The sequence below is a fragment of the Phaethon lepturus genome, unplaced genomic scaffold (genome assembly GCF_000687285.1).
Source record: "Phaethon lepturus isolate BGI_N335 unplaced genomic scaffold, ASM68728v1 scaffold29425, whole genome shotgun sequence".
Lineage (NCBI taxonomy): Eukaryota > Metazoa > Chordata > Aves > Phaethontiformes > Phaethontidae > Phaethon > Phaethon lepturus.
The window spans coordinates 15,108-40,603 of record NW_010541700.1 but is presented as its reverse complement, the minus strand read 5'-3'; the positions used below and the strand labels follow the sequence as shown (position 1 = coordinate 40,603).

The 25,496-nt window shown below is 36.5% G+C and overlaps 1 protein-coding gene across 1 annotated transcript in view; it reads left to right on the top strand.

The window, feature by feature from the left end:
- Positions 1-784: 784 nt before the first annotated feature.
- The window catches only part of DMXL1 (Dmx-like 1), a gene marked incomplete at both ends in the record, with an annotated part of 38,661 nt that continues 13,949 nt past the window's right edge, over positions 785-25,496 (top strand). Inside the window, 19 exons of the mRNA XM_010287813.1 lie at positions 785-1,038; positions 1,139-1,823; positions 2,734-2,855; positions 3,427-3,516; positions 3,819-3,921; positions 6,633-6,749; positions 8,036-8,260; positions 8,924-10,612; positions 11,201-11,311; positions 12,821-12,990; positions 14,172-14,269; positions 14,965-15,130; positions 15,922-16,174; positions 17,870-18,957; positions 19,229-19,420; positions 20,684-20,760; positions 20,938-21,065; positions 22,856-23,104; positions 23,480-23,593. Coding sequence (XP_010286115.1) covers positions 785-1,038; positions 1,139-1,823; positions 2,734-2,855; positions 3,427-3,516; positions 3,819-3,921; positions 6,633-6,749; positions 8,036-8,260; positions 8,924-10,612; positions 11,201-11,311; positions 12,821-12,990; positions 14,172-14,269; positions 14,965-15,130; positions 15,922-16,174; positions 17,870-18,957; positions 19,229-19,420; positions 20,684-20,760; positions 20,938-21,065; positions 22,856-23,104; positions 23,480-23,593 — 5,931 coding nt within the window. The remainder of the gene's footprint in view (positions 1,039-1,138; positions 1,824-2,733; positions 2,856-3,426; positions 3,517-3,818; positions 3,922-6,632; positions 6,750-8,035; positions 8,261-8,923; positions 10,613-11,200; positions 11,312-12,820; positions 12,991-14,171; positions 14,270-14,964; positions 15,131-15,921; positions 16,175-17,869; positions 18,958-19,228; positions 19,421-20,683; positions 20,761-20,937; positions 21,066-22,855; positions 23,105-23,479; positions 23,594-25,496) is intronic.

Below are 25,496 nucleotides of genomic sequence, written 5' to 3'. Positions count from 1 at the left end.
TGTCATCTGCAAACTTGCTGATGGTGCACTTCATCCCCCTGTCTATGTCATTGATCAAGATGTCAAAAGAGACTGAAGAGATCAAAAGAGACTTCAGGGCCTTGTGATGATTGATGGGAAACCACCACTCATCACTGATCTCCATCTGAACATTGAGCCATTGACTACTACCCTCGGGATGCGAACATCCAGCTGGATGGATACAGACAGATTACAGTACCATTTCTGTGCATTTCCTTCCCTTATGCTGGAAGTACCTAAGTGACTTTAAAAATCTGTGTCTAGAAATTCTGAATTTGTTTATGGTTGTTCCAGAGATTGAGTTATTTATGCTGAAAACTATATTACTTACTCAGCCTTACCTGGAGTCCTTTGCATGAGAGTGTGTTATTTTAACATTTTTAAGGAAGCAGGTGCAACCTTAGGATTTACTTTTTTATATATTAAAGCACATGTAATTTAAATAGTTTTATTCTGTAACATAATATAGTCAATTAATTTATATACATACAGTTCAGAGATGGCTGCTTTTGTTCTGCTTAGGCATGCAAAAATTTATATAAAATGGGGAAAACTAAAAGTATTTATAAAAAATATAAGTTACTTTGGTTTGTTAGTCATTTACTGAGGTCCACTAGAGGATTTCTGGTTAAAATTTTCATTGTTTTAAATGTGTGCTTGTATGAGTGGCTTATAAAAGGCCTGAAAGGTGCTCTTGTGCCTGAATAACACTGCTTGCTATACTTCTGCTTTTGAATACAATATATCTCTCTCTGTGTTCTAGAAGTTGATGAAAATGGAGATGAACAAAAAGGAAACCAAGAAAAGAAGGAACTGGGTGATGAGAAAACTACTGCAAATTCAAGTCTTGTTCCTTTATCTTCTGCTATTATTGATCATGAGATTGAAGTGCTACTTTCTGAATGGAATAAAAATGCTGACATGCTATTCAGTATACATCCTATGGATGGTTCACTGCTGGTATGGCATGTGGACTGGCTAGATGAATACCAGCCTGGCATGTTTCGCCAGGTGCAGGTACTTTAGTTTTTTCTGGATTATGCATTGTTATTCAGTGAGAAGTATGATGAGAAAATACCTTCAATACTTATTCTTTCTCTCTTTCTTAAAATTCCAGGTGTCATTTGTCTCACGAATTCCTGTTGCATTTCCAACGGGTGATGCAAACTCTCTTTGCAGAAGTATAGTGATGTATGCTTGTACCAAAAACGTTGACTTAGCTATTCAACAAGGCAAACAAAAGCCTCCTGGCCTTACACGATCTTCATCTATGCTTATCTCGTCTGGACACAGCAAATCAACCAATAGTTTAAAACTAAGTATCTTCACACCCAATGTTATGATGATTTCCAAACATGCAGATGGGTCATTGAACCAGTGGCTAGTGAGTTTTGCTGAGGAGTCTGCTTTTTCAACTGTACTCAGTATTTCACATAAATACCGATACTGTGGTCACCGTTTTCATCTTAATGACTTGGCTTGCCACTCAGTGTTACCACTGCTGCTTACAACTTCACATCACAATGCTCTAATTTCACCAGATGTTGAGAATGCAAAACAGGCAAATGATTCTTTAAAGTCTCAGGAGTCACCACTAAGACTTCAAAGTAGAGGCAATGCAAATGTAACATCCCAGGATCCCAATGCAGTTTACAGTGAACTTATTCTTTGGAGAGTTGACCCTGTTGGGCCTTTGTCCTTTTCTGGTGGAGTTTCTGAACTTGCTCGGATCAATTCTCTCCATGTTTCAGCTTTTTCTAATGTTGCATGGCTGCCCACACTTATACCCAGCTATTGCCTTGGTGAGTTTCATTTTCTCATTTGTGAAGTGTTCTAGAATAAAAGTAATATAACCTAATAATACTATTAAATAGATAATGTAGATATATTTGAATGCATTGGAAAAAATGTTAAGCATCGGTCCTTTAGTTCACAAATTACCGAGCTGCTGATACTTTGAAATTGTTTATTTCTGTGTGAAGAATTGCTGTGTTCCTTCTGGGGAACTGGGGTTGTTCAGTGTGGGGAAGAGGCGGCTGAGGGGAGACCTTATTGCTCTCTATAACTACCTGAAAGGGGGTTGTGGTGAGGTGGGTGTTTGTCTCTCATCCTATCACTAGCTACATGGGAGAAGAGGAGACGGCCTCAAGTTGCACCAGGGGAGGTTTAGATTAGATATTAGGAAAAATTTCTTTACGGAGAGAGTGGTCAAGTATTGGAACAGGCTGCCCAGGGAGGTGGTGGAGTAACCATCATTGGAAGCATTCAAAAAACATGTGAACGTGGCGCTTCAGGATACGGTTTAGTGGGCATGGTGGTGTTGGCTTGATGGTTGGACTTGATGATCTTAAAAGCCTTTTCCAACCTTAATATTCTGTGATTCTGGCTTTTATGTGTTTTATCTTTTAGGAGGTAGTGCAGTAAAGTTCTTAGATGCTACTGCATACTTCAGAATATGTTAAACATTTAAAAGTAGAGGTAGATTTTGCTCTGGTTTGCAAATGGTATTCCCATTTCCTTTCATCAATTCCATTTGGTTGCTGATTGCAGTGTTAAACTTTGTAGTTCTTGCTTGTCAACAGAAATTAACAAGAGCATTTTTCTCATGTTATATTGTTTGCTTTCATAACTTCATAATTGCCTCTTTCAAAAAAAAAAAAAAGTAAGTTGGTGCTTGAATGTTTGAGCACTTTTTGCATTCTTATTTTTTAGGTGCATACTGTAATTCTCCAAGTGCCTGCTTTGTGGCTAGTGACGGACAGCATTTGAGATTATATCAAGCTGTAATAGATGCTAAGAAACTTTTGTGTGAGCTCTCCAATCCACAAATTTCTGTAAGTGAAAAGCTGTCTCAATTCTTTGGAGGTTGGAACTTCATTCAGTAGCATTAGTTTCAGACTAGTTGGTAACGGACTAAGCTGTTTGCTGAGGATTTAACAGATTATGGTAGTTTAGCTCTGCTTGTTAAAACAGATATGGTAAAACTTGTTAGCACTGTAGCTGTACTGCATGCCATTTAATATCAAACTCTGCATATTGAGGCAAGTCAGTGTTTAGTTGGGAAATAGTTCTGAAACGCTTGCACTACAAGGAGTAATAACAAACTGTGCGTGTGCACTGTCAATCCTAAGGAAAAATTGAGATGACAATGCATCTTGGGGGAAGGACAATAAACCGCTTTATTGCCAGGTTTAAGCCAGGCTTTCCAGATGTTCTTGTCACTTTTCAGCCATTGAAAACAATGTGGCTTTTGAAAAAACTGGGAATGTTACCCGTGTTCTTGGTGGATTGCAATGAGTGTATATTTAATGACTTAGTTAATGGTGGCTGATGTTTGCATCTACCTAGCCACGGAAATGCACAAAACTGAGTTAACAAGACCATCCCCCGACTCTTTTTAAACAGAAATATGTTGGTGAAGTTTTTAACATCATAAGTCAGCAATCTACAGCTCGCCCAGGATGTATCATTGAACTGGATGCTATCACAGAACTTGTAAGTTTTTTTTCTGTACTCATTTTATACCATAATTAGCTTGTTTAAAAAGTGTTACTAACAGAGGCTATACCTGTAGCTCTCTGTCAAGTAAAGAGTAAGTATTTAAATATTGATTCTGACATATACTTGCTTTGGTTTAATAGTACCTGTAAATGAAAAGAATGTAATGAAGGTGCATTTTCTTGAAAACTTTCATTGATGTGTATAACTTACCAAGTTAAAAGCTTCCATCTTAGAGAGCAATCTTAAACAGCATACTCCATGATGTTCACTTCTTGTGTGTGTTTTTACTTTCTTAGCATGGCAGGAAAACACAGTTATTCCATGTTTTTCAAGAAGACTTCATTTTAAATAACCAGGAGAAGGAAACATCTGAAGAAAAGAACAATTTATCAGACTCTGGTAACTAGTTCTTTTTCACATAACATTGAAGACAAAGTATTATATTTATCATTCTACAGAGGAAACAGAACTTGTGACATAGCTTTTACCACTTTAAGGTCAAATACCTTACTTTATTTGAGATCTTTATATACCAAAGAAAAAAATCTAGTCTAATAAAACTCATGAGTGTTTCTCTTCCTTTAAGAGTAGTGTGCAACCAAATTTCAGATAAAGTAGCTTAAACCATGAGATACCTGTCATGTACTATATTAAACATTCCATTGCTGATACCTCTCCTACATGAGGGGGAAAGGGTTTTAAATGTTTTAAATGTAGAGCCTGTAGCTGCAAGGTATATGACATAGACAAATCTTAATTGCATCCTTTCATGATGGACGTTCATCCTCTACATCAGCTAAATACTGATTCATCCTATACATCAGCTAAATAGGCTTTGCATAGTATAATAAATGACAGGCCAAACAAATCCCCCAAAACACAACTATAAAATACAATACTAAGAGTAGTGTGTGGATTTGTAGGTCTTGGGGCAGATCTGGAATAAATCCACTTCCTTAGAGTGGATCAGTGTTTGTGTTACATAGGCATGTCGGTTTTGTTTTGTTCTGTTCCAGCGAAATAATGTGGGAAAACAGGGTCAGAGTAAACTTTGTCATACCAAGTCATCTGCAGTAGTAAAGGGAATGCTGAGTAAAAGGAAGCAAATTTGTGGAATGGTGTCCAAATGTTGCATAATAACTTGGTGCACAAAATTTATTTTTGTTAGAAGAAAAGGGAGACACTGAGGGAAGTATTATCTAAACTGTATATACATAGCGATTAAGTCTGAATTAAGTCTGAATTAGGTGTTTCTAGTCAAGAAAGAGATTTGGAATAATAGAGGTGATGTATGAAAATGTCAACCCAACTCTCAGTGGAGATCAAAAAACCACAAATGGGGTACTGAAAATTAGGAACAAAATAGAGAATAAAAAGAAGTGTTACTCTACAGCGTAAGTTTGTTGCACGTTCGCAACTTGAGTGTGATATATAGAAAGGACTTAAGAAATACAAGAAGCTATTTGATCGTAGAAAGGGACAACTGTTTATACATCTGTACATGTTCTGAAGGTCTGTATGGATTGCTGCAGTGTCAGAAACTGGGCTAACTGGACTCTGAAAAACTGTAAATTAGAAGCATAGGATTTGCATACATTCTAATTTGAAAGTATTTTGTAGTACTGTAAAGCTCTTTAGTTTTAAAAACCCCAATGCTTTCCTTTTTAATAAAGCATTGTGTTTAGCTCATTGCTTTTTAAAAAAGAATGAATTCACTTGCATTTTTGTATAGTAACATAAGCAACCCAAGGTCAAACCCACAGGGCAAATACAGCTTATTCTTCATGGAGTTTTATGTAGATGCACATGTAAAGAAAGAATCATGCAGGAAAGATGGTCACTAAACTAACTATTCCTTCTTGGCTCTGTTGTGGTTTAACCCCATACAGCAACTTAGCCCCACGCAGCTGCTCGCTCACTCCCCCATGGTGGGACAGAGGAGAGAATCAGAAGAATAAAAGTGAGCAAACATGGTTTGAGATAAAGACAGCTTAATAAGTAAAGCAAAAGCCGCACACACAAGCAAAGCAAAACCAGGAATCCATTCCCCACTCCCCATGGGCAGGCAGGGGTTCAGCCATCTCCAGGGAAGCAGGGCTCCAGCACGCATAATGGTTTCTTGGGAAGACAGATGCCATAACTTCAAATGTCCCCTTTCCCCCTCCTTTGCCCCAGGTTTATATACTGAGCATGATGTCATATGGTGTGGAATATCTCTTTGGCCAGCCTGGGCCAGCTGTCCTGGCTGTGTCCCCTCCCAGCTCCCCGTGCATCCCCAGCCTGCTCGCTGGCAGCCCAGCATGAAAACCAGACAGTCCTTGACTGCTTAGCAACAACCCAAAATATCAGCACATTATCAACATTTTCTCATCCCAAATCCAAAGCATAGTGTCATACCAGCTTCTACAAAGGAAATTAACTCTATTCCAGCTGAAACCAGGACAGGCCCTAATGGGTTTACTTTGGTGCTGAGGAAGGAAAATGGCTCAGTGCACTCTCCAGAAATGGGCTCCTACTGATATTATAACTTGTGTCGTCTTTTCTCAGAGTGAAACCACAGCAAATAATTTATTAGGAAGGAGCATTGTACCCCTGGTGCATTTCAGAGTATTTAGTTGGTCTGGCTGGGTTGTGATTGATGAGCCTGTCCATTAGACCAGGCTGTGACTTTCCCAACTGTTGACATGGCATTTATTCTCTAGATGTAGCTTGATACTTTTTGTATATTAAAGGCCAAACCTCTGTCTAGCTCACTCTCTTAACTGTTAATGTTGCCAGGAACATATAGCTAAGACACTGTAAAAGACAAAGGTGTAGAGCTGGGAGTACGTTCTGGAATTTAACCTTAAACACAGCAAATTCAGGCAAATACGTTGTCCTCTCTAAAAGAAAACACTTGACAGTTCTTCACGTATGTACCTATAATTGTAGAGGTTCTTGCTTGTGACAAAATACTAAGAAAACCGATGTAACAGTCTTGGATGTAGTCAGACCATTGCATTTCTGTATTAGTTCGCAATAGCGTAATACGATTATTTGCTAGCCAGCAAAGTTTAGTTCTGCTTTCAGGTGAATAACCCCTAAGATCTTCCTATTCTGAATTTCATCAGGAAACCAGCAGAATGGATTCTCTGAAAAATTCTACTTGATAGTAATAGAGTATATGCAAAACCATTCATTACTACATATGTGGCATTTACATTTGAAGTCAATTCCTGTCTCAGTAGGTAAGCCCTCTTTCTTGTAGTTTTCTGTTTAAAAAAAAGTCAATATCTTGTGAATATATCTGCTATTCAGCATATTCTAAATTATATTTCAGCTTGTTGAAAAGAATCTGCAATTCTTTGATTCCAGTCTTTCACAACCTATCCTTTTGTGATTATTTCTTAATCTTCAGAATGCTGAAGCTTTTGAGTTCAGCCTGAGCCTGTAGTTTGGTGTACAGCCTAACAGTTAAGATATTTTGCTTCTCAGAAGTTTTTGTTCTGCAATTTTTGAGTTTACATATAAGTTCTAAATTGGACCATAGTCTGAAGCACCTAAACATCAGGGATATAATTACAATTACAAACAATTTTGAAGTTCTGAAATCCACTGGTTCTCTTTCAGACCACCAAACTACCACAAAAGCTAGGAAAGTTTTTAAGTAAGCTAAGATACACTTAAGTAGTTTTGTGTTAGTATTTAAAGATTTTAAGAAAAAAATAAATCAAGCATTCACCACATACTAGAAGAATCTGTTATAATGCATGTTTCTGTCATTTAAACCAAATGGTATTTGTCTTACTGTTGCTTTCAAAGGCAGAATTTCTTCAGTTAAAATTTTAAGTATTATTGCAATTAGTTTATTGCAATTAGTTTATTAATTCGTAAGAAGGCTAAAGATCCAAATTTTCTGATCTACTTATGCGATGAGGACATTACTGATAAGGCTTTTCAACCCAATTGAAAAGCCTTGGCCAACAAAGCAGTTGGCAATTTTCATGTTCCAAATCCATCAAATTCATACTTCAACTGTTGCATTTTAATGAAAAAGAAGTATTGAAGCGATTGTATCACATAATCTCAGAGATACTACATTTTAAGCAAATACTAACAAAACTTTTCTGAAAAATACCTTTCCCCAATTTGTAAGGTAAGACATAGAGGTCTTAATTTAATTTTATCTAGCTGCAGGTATTTTGTGCTTCATGAAGCGTTAATTTCTATGGATAACCACATACATACCTCTTTCATCTGCAGTTTTGGTGTTTCTGGTTACAGTTTGATTGTTTTAAGTCTGAAGAGTTTAAAGCTAAAACTTCTCAACAGTTATAGAATTTCAGAAGTATTTAATCTGAGGTATGCTAGCATTTCTCCTTAAATCTGAAGGAATCAGATTTCAGTAAGATGGAAGTAAAATTTTAAGTCATGTTTTGTCTGTATTTTTTGGAACTTTTAAGGTGAGTAAAATTACTTCTTTAGGTTAAAAAGTCATTGACTTTTTAAGATTAACAATGCAAACTTTTTTTAGATGAAAAGATAGATTCAAGTACACCTGAAGCAGCAACACAAACAGAAGAATTGTACTCTTCACCAGATCCAGAGAAGATCCAGTCACCTTTCATTCAAAAATATCAGGCCTGTAGAGCAAACCTTCAGAGCACCAGCTGGCTTACTCTGTCTTCCAAAATGGTGTATAGTCAAGAGTTGAATTTGCCAGAAGGAGTAGAGATAATAAGTGTAAAGCCATCAGCAGGTTTGTAATTTTTTAGAAAGAACAGAGTGAGGAATTCTTGCCTTTCTGACTTTGGTCTTAAAATGGAAACAAAATAATAGGAAGTTTGGTATTTGTTGTTAAAGTTAAAATGTCTGTAGGGGGATCCAAAAGTTTTGCTAAAACTTGCTCCCCTGACTTTATAACTCGATCTGGGAACAAATACTAAAATAAAGCTTTTATTTAAAATATAGTATTTATTGAATTCCAAGTTCTTGCAATAAAAGGAATTATAGGAACACAGTTTTGGTTTTGCAGTCATGCATGAAGTTTTATGTGGGATCTATACTTAAATTCTAAGGCTTCTATCTGTAATCTTTCAAAAAATATTTTATGAAGATTTTTAGATATCTAAATGGGAAATACTTGTTTGATGGGAGAGATGATAGATATTAATATTCATGTCTAAATTACATAATTTGACTGTTCCCTAGAGCATGAAATGGAAACAACGGGTAGAATGGTTTCAGTGTTCTTCTCACGTCTCCATTGAGAGACCCTGCGAACAGTCCTCTTTGTGAGAAAACGCTAATTTTTGTTTGTTTGTTTTGGAATAATAAAACTATAGCTGAACAATAACAACTTTACTTTTTCACTTGTTTTTTAATACTTTCCCCTGTAAAAGTGTATTTTATTTAATTTTAGGACATCTGAGTTCTTCTTCCATATATCCTGTTTGTCGTGCACCATATCTGCTGGCTACTTCATGCTCTGATGGAAAAGTTCGATTCTGGAGATGCAGAGTTACCACTGAATCATCAGCTGCTTCTATGCCAGAATATAGAGCACATAGTGATGTTACATATTTATGGGAGGAATGGCCGTTACTGATTGAGGATGGACTTCTTAGTAGTAGTGCTATTAATGTTCCAGGAAGGCCAACTGAAGTTAGCTGTGCACACACGAACAGATTAGCAGTAGCATACAAGCAGGTAACATCTAAAAATAGTCATCTTTCTCAAGATTTTATAATGCATGTTAGTATTTTTGAATGTGAATCTACAGGGGGTTCTTCTTGGATTCTAGAACAGACTCTTCATTTAGATGAGATAGGCACCATGTTAGACTCTGGTGTTAGTATTGATAGTAATTTAGTGGCATATAACCGACAGGACATTTCTTTGTCTCATGGTGGAAATATTATGGCTAGCACTAAGCACTTGGTGCACTTAGACTGGATGTCTAGGGAAGATGGTTCACATATTCTAACAGTAGGAATTGGATCAAAACTTTATATGTTTGGTCAGCTTTCTGGGAAAATGCAAGAACAAAATGGTAAGGAGATTGCAGCAATCTCCCATAGTGGCAGTACGAAGGCTACAACCCTTTGTAGGTTTGTTCTGCTACGTTGCGTTGACTTGGTTTCATCTGTAGAGGGGTCACCTCCTTTCCCAGTCTCTTTGTCCTGGGTGCGTGATGGCATTCTTGTAGTTGGAATGGATTGTGAAATGCATGTTTATTCCCAGTGGCAATCTCCTTCCAAGCAGGAACTAGTTAGTACCGGTTCTTACAGTGGAAGTATGCCGTGTATAGCTAGCTCAATGAAACAGAGCCAGTCAGCCGCCTCAGGTCTGCATCCACCAAAGCGAACCTTGACCAGATCTATGACCAGCCTTGCACAGAAGCTTAGTGGGAAAAGATCTGCCTGTGATCTGTCTACGGAAATGGAAGATTCTGGTCTTTTTGAAGCAGCTCATACATTATCTCCCACTTTACCTCAGTATCATCCTTATCAGCTGTTGGAACTCATGGATCTTGGTAAAGTACGTAGAGCAAAAGCCATTCTGTCCCATCTGGTGAAGTGCATTGCTGGAGAAGTTGTTGCTATAAATGAATCTGAACCTAATCATGATAAGAGGCTTAGATCTCTGACCATCAGTGCTAGTGGAAGTACTTCAAGAGATCCCAAAACGTTCAGCAAAACTGAGACGACAGACTATATCGAAATAGACTCTGTTCCACCATTGCCTTTGTACGCTCTGCTTGCTGCTGATGACGATTCATCTCATACCTCTTCAGAGAAGTCTAATAGTCAAAATAAAAAAGATATGTCTAATGACAATTATGAAGATCTCTTTCAAAATACTGTTCTAAGTGCAGATGAATTTGTTACATTTGATGCAGATGAAGACAGTTCGAAACCAAAAGTCATTGATCTTTCTCAATACAGCCCAACTTTCTTTGGACCAGAGCATGCTCAGGTTCTTTCTCGTCACCTGCTTCATTCAAGCTTGCCAGGTCTGACAAGGATGGAGCAAATGTCATTGATGGCGTTGGCAGATACAATTGCTACTACAAGTACTGACATTGGAGAGAGCAGAGACAGAAATCAGGGTAAGCTGTTTCTTCCAAGTTAAGTGTACTTCTGTGCTTTAAAATATTTTTGGGGAGTTTTTTCTATTTTGGAATATTTTTGTGGCTTATGAAAGCATATCATAGTTTTGTTTCGTAGTATAACCTGTATTATTTACTGTACCATCACAGTATTTGCTATTCAACTAAAGTTTCAAGACTTCAGACTTTCATAAAATAAAATTTTGTATTACTAACTGTTAATGCCAGTGCTAGTCCATCAGTCCACCTACCTTAATTGTTTCTAATTCATTTTTGAAGAGGAAACTTTCTTAATGGACAAAGTTTGTTGCACTATGTAGAGAAATTGAAAAATAAGGTTTTGGATTTTTTTTATATGAGAGCACTTTTTCTGTTTTTTGCATTAAGAACAAATGACTTCAAAACTTTTTATATTTGAAATTTTCCTCTTTACTTTTCCTTGGAGGGAAGAATTAGGAATTATGCTATTGTATTTATGAATTTAAAGCATTAGTAGTCACAGGGTTGTAAAGTATTTCTTCAGTTGAGGCACCCAATAGCTGATTTTAGTAGTTTCTCTAAAGTTTGTATAAAAATATTTAATTCCAGGTGGAGAAACTCTTGATGAGTGTGGCTTAAAATTTTTATTGGCTGTTCGGCTTCACACGTTTCTAACAACTTCACTTCCTCCTGTACATCGAGCTCAACTGCTTCACCAAGGTAACTGATGTGTTTTCCTAGATGAGGTGAATCTTAGTGACGTAGCTGTACACGCAGTTGCTGTGCTGTTGACATGCCTCAGCAGAATCAAGGAGTTACTTTGTTGGTTTAAAAAAAAATAAAAAAAATTGTTCAATATGAATGTATGCCAGAGCGGAAAATGTCTGTTTCATTTTAGGTAGAAATCTTAGAACTGAATGGTGTGTGTCGTCCTGTGTGTCATCTCCACCCACCACCCCACCCCACCCCAGTTTTTTCATTTTAATTTTTTTCTATTGCCCGTCCCTGGAAGCATTCTAGGTCAAGTTGGACAGGGCTCTGAGCAACCTGATCTAGTTAAAGATGTCCCTGCTTATTGCAGGGGGGTTGGACTAGATGACCTTAAAAGGTCCTTTCCAACACAAACCATTTATGATTCTATTCTATGAAAAGAACTGGCTTTTCTGTACTTCTAGCACCATGTTTTTCCAATAACCTTCTGCAGGAATAATGCAGTAGAAAATAGAGTACGTATTTACTTAGTTTTTAAAAGATATATTTTGGGAAAAAAAAATCTTACAGTCTGAGTTTCTTCATATGCTTACTGTAATTACCCCATGAGCTGTTTCAAGTAGTTTTCTTTGGTATAGTTTTAAATATTTCCAACCTGATGATTGCAGAAGACAATGAGATGGATTTGATTAGGCCTAATCAAATATACAGGACTGGCTGTGATTGCTTTTTTAGCCTTTCATTAGTTATCATGACAGCTGGTGGCATTTCCAATCTTATGGCTTGTCACACCTCAACTGCATCAGGGATTTGCCAGGACTACCAGGAGAGTAGTGCTGAGTTAGCTCTCTGATGGAATAATTTTCGTTGTGATACTTCTGCTCTGGCTGAGCTCAGAAATTGGTGAAAGAAAGTGCCTCCAACGCATCTGCAGAGGTGCAGCAGAGTGTGCCTCTGTGCAAGGAAGCATCTCCTGGCCCTCACTAGAGTTGCAATTACATATAGCCAGCTGTGCTGCTACTTAGTAATTGCTGTCTTCCTCATGTGATTTTTTTTTTATTCCAGTTTCATTTTGTATGTCTATCCTCAAACCTGTTCTGTACTGTGATTATCTGAAACTTTGCATTTTCTAATCCAAGTCAAAATAGTGAACCTACCTTTCAAAACTTTAAAAAGTTTAACCAGTATGTTGCATTTCGTATCATGGCTAATCTTAATGCCACCCACTATAAGTATATTTTGAGCTTCTGTCAGTAACTCGGTTCTTTGCAAACTTACATAAAGAGTTTGCAGGTGAAAAAAAGTGTTTTCATCTGTATGAGCTTTCTTGAGTATTTGATATGCAATGCTTACAAGTACTCTTAAATGTCTGTTGCCTCATCAGCAGTGCACTTAGCAATCCAAAATAAACAATTTGACCTTCTTCCCTTCTCCCTTTCCAACCCCTTTGACTTCAGATTCTGGATTATTTTATTAGTGAATCTTTTTTTTTTTCTTTTTTAATGGCTTATTATGTAGGCTTATCTACTAGTCATTTTGCCTGGGCGTTTCATTCAGTGGCAGAAGAAGAACTACTGAGCATGCTCCCTGCAGTGCAGAAAGGAGATCCAACATGGTCAGAACTCAGAGCTATGGGTATAGGATGGTGGGTTCGAAATATCCATAGCCTGCGGAAATGCATAGAAAAGGTAATCATAGCATTCTGAAACAAAATTACCAAACTTTTTTCCAACAGTTGTCCTCTGTTTACTTTCTATTTATGTGGTTTTAAATTTTTAGGTATGTTCAGTGTTTCTGAATGTTTTGTGCTGTATTTTTCTGTACATATAGTTTATTGCATATATATATGAACTTTATTATTTAACTTTTTTTAGTACTTTAGGTTTCAAATTCCAGTGTGAAGTACATTTTGGGCTTTTAGGTATTCCATTTGGAAGGTGGCAGTGTACAGTGCTCATTGTGGATGCTCAAGATACAGAATGAGCATATAATTGTTTTCTGTAGTAAAATTAGGAAACAAGTTACAGAAAAAGTTTCTCCTTAGAAACCTATTGGAAGTGGGGTCCAACTAAGATATTGTACATCTGTCTTGCAAGTAGATACATGTCCATGATAACAAAGTCTATTGTTTTGTTTTGGCTTGGTTTGTGGTGGTGGTGGTGTTTTTAAATATGTATTTTAATCATCACAGATGCGGCAGTAAGCCTAACCTCATTATTACTTGTTTTAAGCTCTTGGAAAAGCCAAGTGTGTTGAGCTAGAAAGTGACATGCACAAGATACTTTGACTACAAAGCACAAAGTGGTAAAATGCATGTCTCTACTTTTACTTCTTCAATCTTCATCGATTAATCATCACTTTATGAAACTTAACCTGCCTTGCATTTAAAAAATTCTGAGTATTTTGGGCCTGCATTTAAGGTTACCATACATGGGTCTTGGACTATTCTTGCTGCCATTTACCCCTTTTTCCTTTCCAACCTCCAAAAGTCATCTCCTGTAAACAACTTTTCACCTGTGTGATTGGTGCCAGCCTGTTCTTCAAGACTCCATCTATCCTTTGATTACTAGAGCAACGAATGAATAAATTTTGTTATGAGTTGAGGAACTGATTTCAGAGGTAGGCATTCCCATCTGTTCTGCTAAAAAGCTTCTAGAACTGGAAAAGTGTTAGCCAAATAATATCGAAGAAAAGCGGTTGAAGCTGTGGTATCTTCATTCTTACATCAGACTCATAGTGAGAGGAGGGGATCCTGTATTAAAGAGAACTTCCAAACACCATGGGGCATGAGATACCAGAAGCAACAAGAATGCCATTTAAAATTGAGTTAAATTTTGGTTGTTTCTTTGCTGTTCAACTGTCTTCACAGGTGGCTAAAGCAGCCTTTCAGCGAAACAATGATCCACTTGATGCAGCCATTTTTTACCTCGCAATGAAAAAGAAAGCTGTGATCTGGGGATTATACAGGTAGGAGACATGCAAGCTCTTACATGGAGTTTCATACTGTCTGGTGTAATTCTGGGAAAAAAGTTGAATGTGATGGTAATCCAGAAGAAGCACAAATATTACCATTCAAAGTAGAAATTTGATTTCTAAATTAGTCACTACATTGAGTGGGTAGTTTTTAAGCTTCTTGTATTTACTAAGGTAATTTAGTTGTTATTTCTGAAGGTAGATACTTCGAGTTTTAGTCTCAAATATACTGTAACTTCAATCATTGCTTAATTATGATTTACTTCTGCAGACTACCTGTGGTGTTTGTGGAACGACCTGGCTATCTTCTAGAGAAGTGTTTGTTACGAATTTTACCTTAAGTTCAGAGAACTGAATTAAGTCTTTCTTTCAAACTGGCATTTCATAATATAAAGTTAATTGTTGTAAACTTTTTTGAAAAGTAGTTTGCATTGTCACTTAAGAGCTCACATGGGAAAAATGAGCTTTTCTGTGTTGGTATTTTCAGTTAACCTGAACAATTAGTTTTTGTATTTATTAAAGTTTTTGTTATTTCCAAATATGAAGCCTCCTATGCTCCCAGTGTGGTGAGAGCCTCTGCATGAAACTGAAAAGATGTGTGTAAAATTCTGCTGGCAACTGAGGAAATGAAGAGCGTAATGCACCTAGTAAAATATATAATGCTTTTATCAATTATGTTCAATATGCAGGTCCCAAAAAGATACTAAAATGACACAATTTTTTGGAAACAACTTTACTGAGGACAGATGGCGTAAAGCAGCATTAAAGAATGCTTTTTCTTTGCTTGGCAAACAGCGTTTTGAACATTCTGCAGCATTTTTCTTGCTGGCAGGACACTTAAAAGATGCAGTGGAGGTAATAAAATAATGAACTTTTTTAATGTTTAAGACTGTCCCAAACTTACAAATACATTGTATATGACTTGCATTTTGCATAACTATGACCCCTGAAGATTCTGGTTTGTTTGAGGTCTTTCCCTCTCTACCCCTAACCCTCCCAAATTAATGACAAATACAAATCCTTGGTCTTTACATTTTGATTCTGTTTCTGTTTTAGCTCTCATTTTAGTGGTTAAAAAACACATTAAAAAGTGCTGTGTTTAATTTCTCCATAATAATATTGAGAGGCTTACCTACTGCTAACTTGCTTCCAGGTTGTTTGCCCTGTCATATATGAAGACAACAGTTTTTCATTAGGAAGTTCCAGATCTGAAAATGAAGGCTTTTTGGCAGTGATGTGGGTTGGTTCCTAGAATCCCTTCACAAAAAAAAAAATTAGTTCTGGGTCTGTTTGAATTGAAAAGTTGGGAGGAAATTAATCACTTTGATAATGAAGGATTTGCTCCATAAAGCTTCGTAACCAACACATCCAGCTTCAAGAGGTGGCATGTGAACACTGACAATGATTTATTGAAGCCAACTGGTTTCAAAGTCATGTCAGACTTAAACTGAAGAAATTGCAAATCACATCTTGCATATAATAGTTTGCCACAGCTATTCTGCATAGTTCCTGCTAATTTTTTAGGGAATTGATAGACCTATTTATCTCAATCTGAACAGATTCATGTCACTTCCTGTCCTGTGATCATTTTAACCGGAGGAGAAATTATAATGTTTGATCTTCTGAATATATTTATTTTCAATTAGGTCTGTCTTGAAAAACTTAATGATATTCAGTTGGCTCTTGTAATATCAAGACTTTATGAGTCGGAGTTTGAAGTATCTAGTACTTATAAATCTGTACTACAGAAGAGAATTTTGGGAAGTGTGTTTCCTGGAAAAGAGAGCTCAGGAAACATGCACTGTGACCCTTTTCTGCGAAGTATGGCTTACTGGATTTTGGAAGATTATAGCAAGGCTCTTGACACTTTGATTAAACATTCTGTTGAAGATGAAGGAGGTAAGAATATAAATATTTTGTCTGTTAGGTTCGTTTTAACTGTTAGTTCATTTAAGTAGTAGTTTCTTAAAGCGTAGTCTGAATAAGACCAGGTATTGCACAGTTGCACACAGTTGTGAGTAAATAGCTTGCTATAGCAAGTGTATGTGTTTTTTATAGTAATTGTGGTGACTGTGTTTTTATTATCCTGTATCCTATGAATGGATATTTAATTTATCCTTTAGGTATGTGAGTATCAGAAAAATGAGAATGACCCTGCAGTGATGCAGCTGTTTTTCCAGCAGAAGTTTAAAGATGACAAGGCAAATTAACTTCGTTAGTTAATTTGACTCCATGAGAATCTAGGAAAAAAACTTCTGATTGCACAGTTACATAGCAGAGTCTGGAAGACATGGTGTTTTGTAGCATTTAGTCCTTGGGAAGAATGGTTGACCACAATGATAAACTGGCATAGAAAATAATTTGATGTTTTTTATGGTACAAGGAGGCCCACGTAGTGACTGAAATAGCATGTAAGTGTCCTGAAGTTATTCTTCTCCCTGTTCACTTGCTAGCTTTATAGGCCTTCTAAGAATCAGTTCTATTATTCCTAAACTTAATGTTCTCAGGAAAGCTAAATGTTTCAAGTCCCTAGTATTTAGCATGCTAGCTGGTTTCAGTCCTGGCTACTGAGAGAAACCTCATGGGATAAATGAAGACTTGAATCCCTAGAATTATGTAATGAATTTTAAAAACTGATTTTAGTAGAAGTTACATGCCTCAGGATAATTTTGAGCAAGTGAGGGATGTAGTGTTCAGTTAGTTACCTCTTGGTCACATCCTCCTATGTAAAATACTTTTTAAATGTAACTAATTCTTCTTTAATCAGTTCAGTGGCTTGTTTGTGGTGTTTTGCGTTATTATCTTACTGAAAAGGTGCTTTTTCATGTACCTTTTCCTGTTATGTATAGTTACTTGTGCCATAACTCCTGATAGAGGCAACAGTAGGGGTCTATCTCAGCTCAGACGGACTCTTTGAAAGCTGTGTGAATTGTCCTATGCTGATGCTCATATCTTTTCAGGGTTTTTCACGTTCTGGTTTTGGACACGAAAATAAAATGTGTAGGTGCTGCACTGCTGTGTAATTCATCTACTTGGAGATAACTTTGGCACTAGCTGTGCCATCTGTAGGCAATTCATATATATGTAATACTGATATCAATACATCTAAATGTTATGGATTTCCTAGTTTTATTATAAGTTGCATTTTTTTAAGAGGTAGATAAAACAAATACTAGTCCAAAATTTAAAAATTTTTTTTTTTTTAAAGTAAAAATCTTTAGTAGGGTGTAACATCTTATTGTTGTTTAGTGACGGAGATTTCAGAAATCTAAACTGAACAGGAATGTGGTCTTGTTTGACTACAGCAGAACTGGCCTGACTGCAAGGAAGAGAAATGGCAGCTGTTTTAAATTAAAGTTCTTACCTGCTCTCCCACACAAGCTTCTCTTTTTAGTAGTGATTAGGTTTGGCAATGTCCTCCCTCCCAAGATACTCAAATGATAAAGGTGAAAAGGAAGGTGAAAAGGGGCGTGCAATGAAGTAAACAATAGAGTGAATATTAAGACCTAATAGCCTTCTGATGAATTTAAAATTTGCAGATGTATTATTTCGTACAGAATGGTAGATTTTCCTCATGATACAATGTCTTTTCAGATGAAGGAGGTGGCTCATGTTGTAACCCTGCAGTATTTAACTTTTATAACTACTTAAGAACACACCCTCTCTTGTTGAGACGTCATTTTGGCTCTTCTGATACATCTTCCACACACATTTGCCTCACAGTAGAAAATGGATTAGCTGACAAAATCAACCTAGGCGAAAGACGGCTGTTTTTCACCACTGCATATGCTCATCTAAAAGCTGGTTGTCCTATGTTGGCGTTAGAAGTGTTATCAAAGATGCCCAAAGTTGTCAACAGTTCAAAGTCATTCTGCAGATCCCCTAGTTTAATGGGTAGTAGTAAAGATTTCTCACCATCTACTCTGGTTAAAGAGTTGGAAACAAAAGATCAGTCCTCCAGTGTTGATTGGTCACAGCCAGTATTGAACGGTTTAGGTTCATCTTCAGATTGTTCATCAGGAAAACATTCAAGTTCAACTCTTTCCTTTGACTGGAGCCAGCCAAGTGTGGTATTCCAAGATGAACACTTGAAACTACAGTCAGACAGTGATGAAAGTGATGAGAGTGAAGATTTTTCCCTGGTAATGAAAAAGTTAAAACCCTTGAAGAAAACTGAAAAATTATACGAAACAAGTTCTAGCTACACAGAATCTTTCAGTGTAGTTGATGACAAAGATATTCTAAGTCCATCAGAAGACGTAATTTCAGCACAGCTGAAGTTTAGAGCGTGCCTGAAAATTCTTACTGTAGAGCTTCGTACACTGTCCACTGGTTATGAGGTAGATGGTGGGAAGCTGAGGTATCAGCTTTATCAGTGGCTTGAAAGAGAAGTGGTAGCTCTTCAAAAGACCTGTGATTATAATGTTGAAGTAGAAGAGATACAGTCAGGAATTAGTGTGATACCAGAGGAAGCTACATTACATGAAAACACTGAAGACTTAGCTGACCAGCAAAAAAATATGCTACAGAAAGAAGACTTTCAGAAAAGACGTCAGTGGCTTCTGAAATACCAGTCTCTCCTAAGAATGTTCCTTAGTTACTGTATACTTCATGGCTCTCATGGTGGAGGTTTGGCATCTGTCAGAATGGAATTAATTCTGCTATTGCAGGAATCTCAGCAGGTATGTGGGGGAGCTTAGTTTGTGTTTTCTTGGTGTCAGGTTTGTTTTAGATTTTTTGGGGAATGTGTTTTGTATTATTCTTGAAGTTTTTCTATTATAGTATGCATCTGTTTTATAATAAATGTAACACTGTTTTTAACATGTTACATTTTTTGTAGATTATAGGGGGGTTTTTTGTTGTTTAGAATCCCCTTCCCCTCTTTCAAAAGTTCTTCTGTTCACTTTAGGAAGCTGTACTGTCACTTTGTGTGTGTTTCTTGCTTGTTTTTAGGAGCAGTCAGTACAGATCCCTTCCAGCCCTCTACCAGAGCAGAGCTCCATACCTCTCCTATTTGCTTGCACAGCTAGTGCCAAAACAGTGGTGGCTAATCCATTGCTACATCTTGGTAACTTAACTCATGATATATTACATGCCATAATCAACCTTGATTCACCACCTCATCCAGATACTCAGAACAACAAGGTGTGTTTTTTATGGTTGTTTGGGTTTGTTGTTGTTGTCATTGTCCAGTTTGAAGTCATGAATCTTTTTCTGACAGCATGAAAACTTCTTGGTGTGCCTACCTGTGACAGGTAATAAAACTGTGGAACATATTTCCTGTAGTACTTATTTTGAGCTTGAATAATGTCCACTGATTATTACTTATTGTTGAGATGCGGAGCATCTGATTCAACAAGCTGAAGTAGACTGGCCTTTCTCAGGACCGACTATTTGTTCAAGGTGACATCTGTTACAGAAAACATGTTGTACTACCCTATCAGTGTCACATTTGTCTTCATGACAATATGAACATTACTCCTGTTATATTAATGGTAACCTCTGCATTTCAGTCCTAGACCTAAGTAAAATTAAGTTTTGAAGTATAAAAACTGATTGTCAGCAAAGTGCAGTAAACTCAGACTTTTTTGTGAAACAGTATATATAACAGTTCATACAGTAAAATATAGTCTATTTTTTTAAAGTTATGTTTCTGTAAGGTTCCTTCTGTATTTGACACTGGACTGGAAACCAAACTTAAAGTGTTAGGTTAAAACTTCTCTGAGTTTTGTATGTGTTAGGTCCCAAATCATGTTTACTTTTACTGGGGTTTTCTAGAGAACACTGAAGAGATTGCTCAGTTCTTGGTCTGTGCTTCGTTTCAGAGGGAACAGACAAATAAGTATAATAAACTCATTTTTTTAACTGAACCTTTTTGATCAACAGATTCTCTAGCTCTATATGGGTGTTTTGTGATACATTAAGAAAAGTGTCAGCTAGGATAAAAATACTGATCAGTGTGATACTGAGTAAATTGTGTGTGTGTCTGAGAACTGCACAAGAATTGGTCAAAAACTAAGCTGCAGTATAATTTTCATTCTGAAGCAAAGCCTTTGTAGTCTGAGCCAACATATTGCTACCATCTTAGGGTATAATCACTTACGACTGTTGTATAGAGGTTTAATACGTTGCTGTTTCTTAGTTGAAAACGTTGCAGCTAGAGCTGATGTGTGATTGTTGTTTGGTGGTGTGAGTGCTTCCTCATCCCTTTCACTGCAAAGTGAATTGATTTATCTGAAATGGGTTCTAAAGAGAAGGTGGCTTTGTAAGTGATTTTTGCCATGAATGCTTATATCCTCCCTGTTCAGTGCTTGTTCCACTGTTACAGATCTGTAATGCCTTAAATGCTATGATACTAACCAGTGTTCATCTTGAGTGTAATATGTTCCATAAAACTTTGTCTTACAGATATATGTAATGCATACCTTAGCAGCATCACTCTCTGCTTGCATCTACCAATGTCTTTGTGATGGCCACAGCTACAGGTAAAGGTCTATGAAAAGTTACTTTTTAAAGAATGGTCAACACACTGTCTCACTGTAGCGATGGTATAATAATAGTGCTCACACCTGCCTACATCTACAAGGGGCTATCACTTGAATAGTTTTAAACATAACTTTCTTTTTTTTATAAATACAACATCCCACTTTTCTGTTTCACAGCTCATTTCAAGCAAATCAGTTTACTGGAACGGTGTATCAGACAGTGCTATTAACTCAGCATCGTTCTCCAAGAACAGCAAGCTTAGAAGAAACAGTGACTCCCAATACATCACCTGCTCAGTGGCCAGGTATCTAGAGTTGATTTTTTTCTTTCTTAAGGAAAACTTAATTGTCTGGATCCACTGTGAGAGCATGTAGCTATGCTCTGGACTTCCTACTAGTATTTGTAAAAGCTGTGTGGTAAAAATGTGCTCTTATAATCAAATTTTATCTTAACTTGTCAGAAGCTGTAGGCTAGTAACTTGTGTTATTCATTAAGTCAAATTGATTTATATTGCTTTCTCTTGCTAAAAAAAGTTAGTGGGGGCTCTAGTAAAAGGGCAAGTAAATGGAAAGTAGGGTGAAGTGTTGTCCTGTGCTCTACTTGCTCCCCCTGCAGGCAACAGATCAGTCTCACCATTGCTCTACTTCCTTACTCTTGAAAAGGACTCGAAAGACTATCTTAGTTTGTGCTGCATGTCAGAATGATTGAAGGTTATGTACAACATTTGAAGTAACTTGAAACTATTGACAATGAGAAGTTTGTAACGATTTAATGTTTTTCTGTAGCTCTAAAACCCATGTTAGACTTAAGGTAGTTCTTAATGTGTACTGGGTTCTATGCTAATGAAGCTACACTGGTCACATTAGAGGCAGTGTAAGCTATGTAATACATGTCTGTATGAGCTTCACTTTACAGCACTGACTTTAAGCATAACCAAACAATATGCTTTCATATTATGGGATTTGTTTTTTTCAATAAGAAAATTTGACATTAAAAAACATCTTTTCGGAGAACCTCAAGCGGTCTTTGTGTTACATGCTATACTGTTTTCTCTTTTCTGCAAAATGTTCTGTCACTGAATCTACAGATTTTTAAAGAGAAATCAGATTGTCATCTGTTTTCTCCTTATTTCGTTAGTTGCAGAGTTAAATTTCGAACGAATGAGAGACGGGATTGTTAGAAGGTGTGCTTGTAGGTAACATCACCTTGAACTGATTTCATTATTTCTTTTTCATAGCGTCACATGCTTTATGTGTAAATGGGAGAGTATGACACAAAGCAGAATTCTTTGGCCACTGCTGTTTGTATTTTCATTTATGTGCACAAAGCAACACAGTCAGAGCCACATACGAAACTCTACAACTTTTTGTGGGAGCATACAAACACTACAAGATGTTCAGTTGGGTCAAAGAACACTTGTCAGACAATGCATAGTTCAGCTTGATACCCATGATTTTTGGTTGATTTTACCACTCTAAAGTGGGAATATAGCATTTCAACTTAGAGTGCTATGCTAGAGTTGTAAACCTAACTGGTGAAACAAGCACCACAGGAAAGTCAATGAGCAGATTAGTATTTTTATTTTAAGAATACTATTTGGATGCTATGTATTGAATATACTGTGAGACACTGGATTAAAAGCAGAGAATGAAGAGCTAAGCCTTTGCTGAAAGCACTGAGGAGCCAGAAAAGAGAGAGCTTGAGACATGGTGGGAAGAAAGGTTCATGTAAGTAATGTAACTAAATGTTGTGTTGTAGAGTTTCAGTACCAGGGAGTTGAATTAAAGCTGGCAGTGTTTTATTTAAGCTATATCCCAAAATTTGAGTACTTTTGGGGTTCCCCCCCCCCTTCAGAAATTGCTACGTATTTCTTCAGTTGTTAGTCTAAAATGTGAAACTGAAAAGCTATAATGAACTGTTAAAAACAAATAGTGTGCCACTTTTAGAGGAAGTTGAAAACTGCAGGAGAAACTTAGACTTTTTCTATACTAGAAGGTGCTAAATAACAGGTTGCCAGTCAAAATACCCATGGTAATCCAGAGTATGTTCACACACACATATATGCTTTTTTTTTTTTTTTAATTAAATAAACAGGAATAACAGCTCTAATACGTCTCTTGAATTCTGCTGGTGAGGAAGCCCGGCCAGGTCTCACCGTTTTACTTTGTGAAATTCTAACTGCAGTCTATCTGAGTCTGTTCATCCACGGCCTGGCAACACATTCTACCAATGAGTTGTATAGAATTATGGCTCATCCACTTAACAACAAAATGTGGTCTGCTGTCTTTGGAGGAGGAGCTCATATGCCCAGCAGAGGACAACTGCAATTAAAGACAAAAACTGGTTGGTTCTATTGTTTTACTTACATTTGTCTTGTGGGTTTTTTAGGAAACAATGTGACTTCTGAAAGCTTAAGAGTAAATGCTTTAACATGTTCAGTAAGAATTCAGTATGTTTTTAGATCTGCAAAGAAAAACAAGGATCTAGAATTATTGGCATAGATACTGTGTAGAAGGGAATAGGAAGTGTATGTTACTGAAATAAGGTTTCCAAGTAGCACAGCTGCTGTAGTGTAACTGGGTTAAGTTCATTTTAAAGAGAAAACTTTTGGTACTATTACAGCCTAGTTTTTAATGTTAATTTTAAAGCTTTCCAATTCTCTCATAACAGGAATATATTCCCATTTTACAAATACAGTATGTTTTCTTTCTTTGGCAGGTAGGCACTTCCCAATGCCTAGCCCACATCAGGTAGTAGTGTTCTCCATGGAATGCGTGGGGTTTTCCAAATCCCTTACTGCCTTCAGTACTCATAGTCCTACCAAATCTTCAGGCAAGAAACTAGATTTAGTACTAGGCCTCTACATGCAGTTTGCTATGTGTGATTTTTTTGCCTATGTAGAAAGACAGAAAAACTTCTGTTTGCAAGCCATGACATCAAAATTTAAAGCAAAATTTTGTAACTAAAGCAGCAGTTGAACTGGGCCTTTTTAAAAAAGAAAATTGGCAGTATTGTTGTATTCTTACTATACTTAATTTGAAATCAATATTAAATACAAAATTACTTTGACCATGGTTTGAAAGAATCAGAAGTGTTTCATATCTTTGTTGGAGAGCTGCTTGTTTTTTGCTTTTTGAGTATAAGCATTATTATGCATGTGGATTTCTAAGTGTTCATTCTACACATTACAAAGACAAGGTGTCCTGATGATAATTCAGTTTTGATAGTCTGAGAACCCTTTAGGAAAGCAAATAATCTTCAGGTTTTAAGTTCAGATGATGATAAATTATCCTGAGATCCAGAATTAATTCTGTAATGCTTTTCTTCTTGGTAGAGATTATGCTTTCTAATTTAGGTGGACTTCTATAAAACGAAAAGCAACAATTCTATAGGTGATCTAATTTTTTAAAAGAAAGATTTTGTGAAGATAAATTTACTTGAAGTATGGCAACTTTGTACATCACATCTGAATATATAATAATTATATTAACTATATACATTAACTATGTAAGTTACTATAGTAACTTAAACTATATTATTTTCTTGTTATTGATAGTAGATGTATGTTACATACAAAAATCTCTTTCTTGGCATTTAAGGAAAACTGAAAATGTAGTCTGTTTAAATACAGACTTTGTCAGACATTTTAAAAAGTATTTTTTGAGCAGAGATCTTTAATCAAAAGTGAGTTCTTATCCTAGATCTGATGAGCTTTCTTTGTGATATTGGATAAATATTTCTCATTATCATTTTGTTTTGGTGAAAATATTTGCCGTATCAGAATTGTTGGAAGGCAGAACTAGCTTTTGTTGGCTAATCTGTTTCCTAGGCATTAGTATCTGTATACTGAGGTGTGGTAATGCTGCTGCTACTTCTGTTTTCTGTGTAAAAACAATTATAATTTTAAATGTATTCTGAAAAGTATACTAAATGCCTATCGAATGTTTTTATTAAAAATGAATGCTGTCTGTTAGATGGCAGAATTAGTAAAACTGTTGCTGGAAGACTCAAGAAGCTGAAACTGAAAATTTAAGGGAGGAAGGGACCTTTTTAAATACTAACTTGTAGGGATAATCAAACACTGGAAAGGGGGCCTGGAGAGGTTGTGGAGTCTCCATCTTTGGAGTTATTCAGAACTTGAACAAACTAGGTATCGCTTAAGTCATCCCTGTTCTGAGCAAGGGATAGGACCAGGTCCCTTCCAGCCTACGTAATTCTAGAATTCTGTAGGTCTACTGTTTTTTTTTTGATGTATGTTTATCTAGAGCAACTGTGGGGGAAAGAATTTTGGAGAATCATCTTTCTCTGTCACCTTAATAAAATTAAAAAAACAAAAAAAGGAAGGAAAAAATATAGACCCCCATTGAAGCAGAGCAGTTGGATTAAAATCAGCTATGTTTTTGTGCCTTTACTGTCATCTCTTACTTTTTCTTCTGACGCTCCTAAGCGAACACTGAGAAGTGACTGGAATGCTCATTCCAGTCAACTATGTCACATTCTTCTGTGATATGATTTAGACTTTGTATAGCTTCCGATTTTGTTACGCATAGACTCTTTTCCCTTAGTTTAAGTTTATTTTTAGATTTTTGTGAAATATTTTCACTCTCAAATGGAGATCAGAAGACAAAAATTCTTAGTTCTACAAATTCTAATATAAATAACACTATGTGTACTGCATGTCTTCTCCTTACATCTCCTCCCAATCCTCTAGGACTTTATCTGTATGCGGATGTTG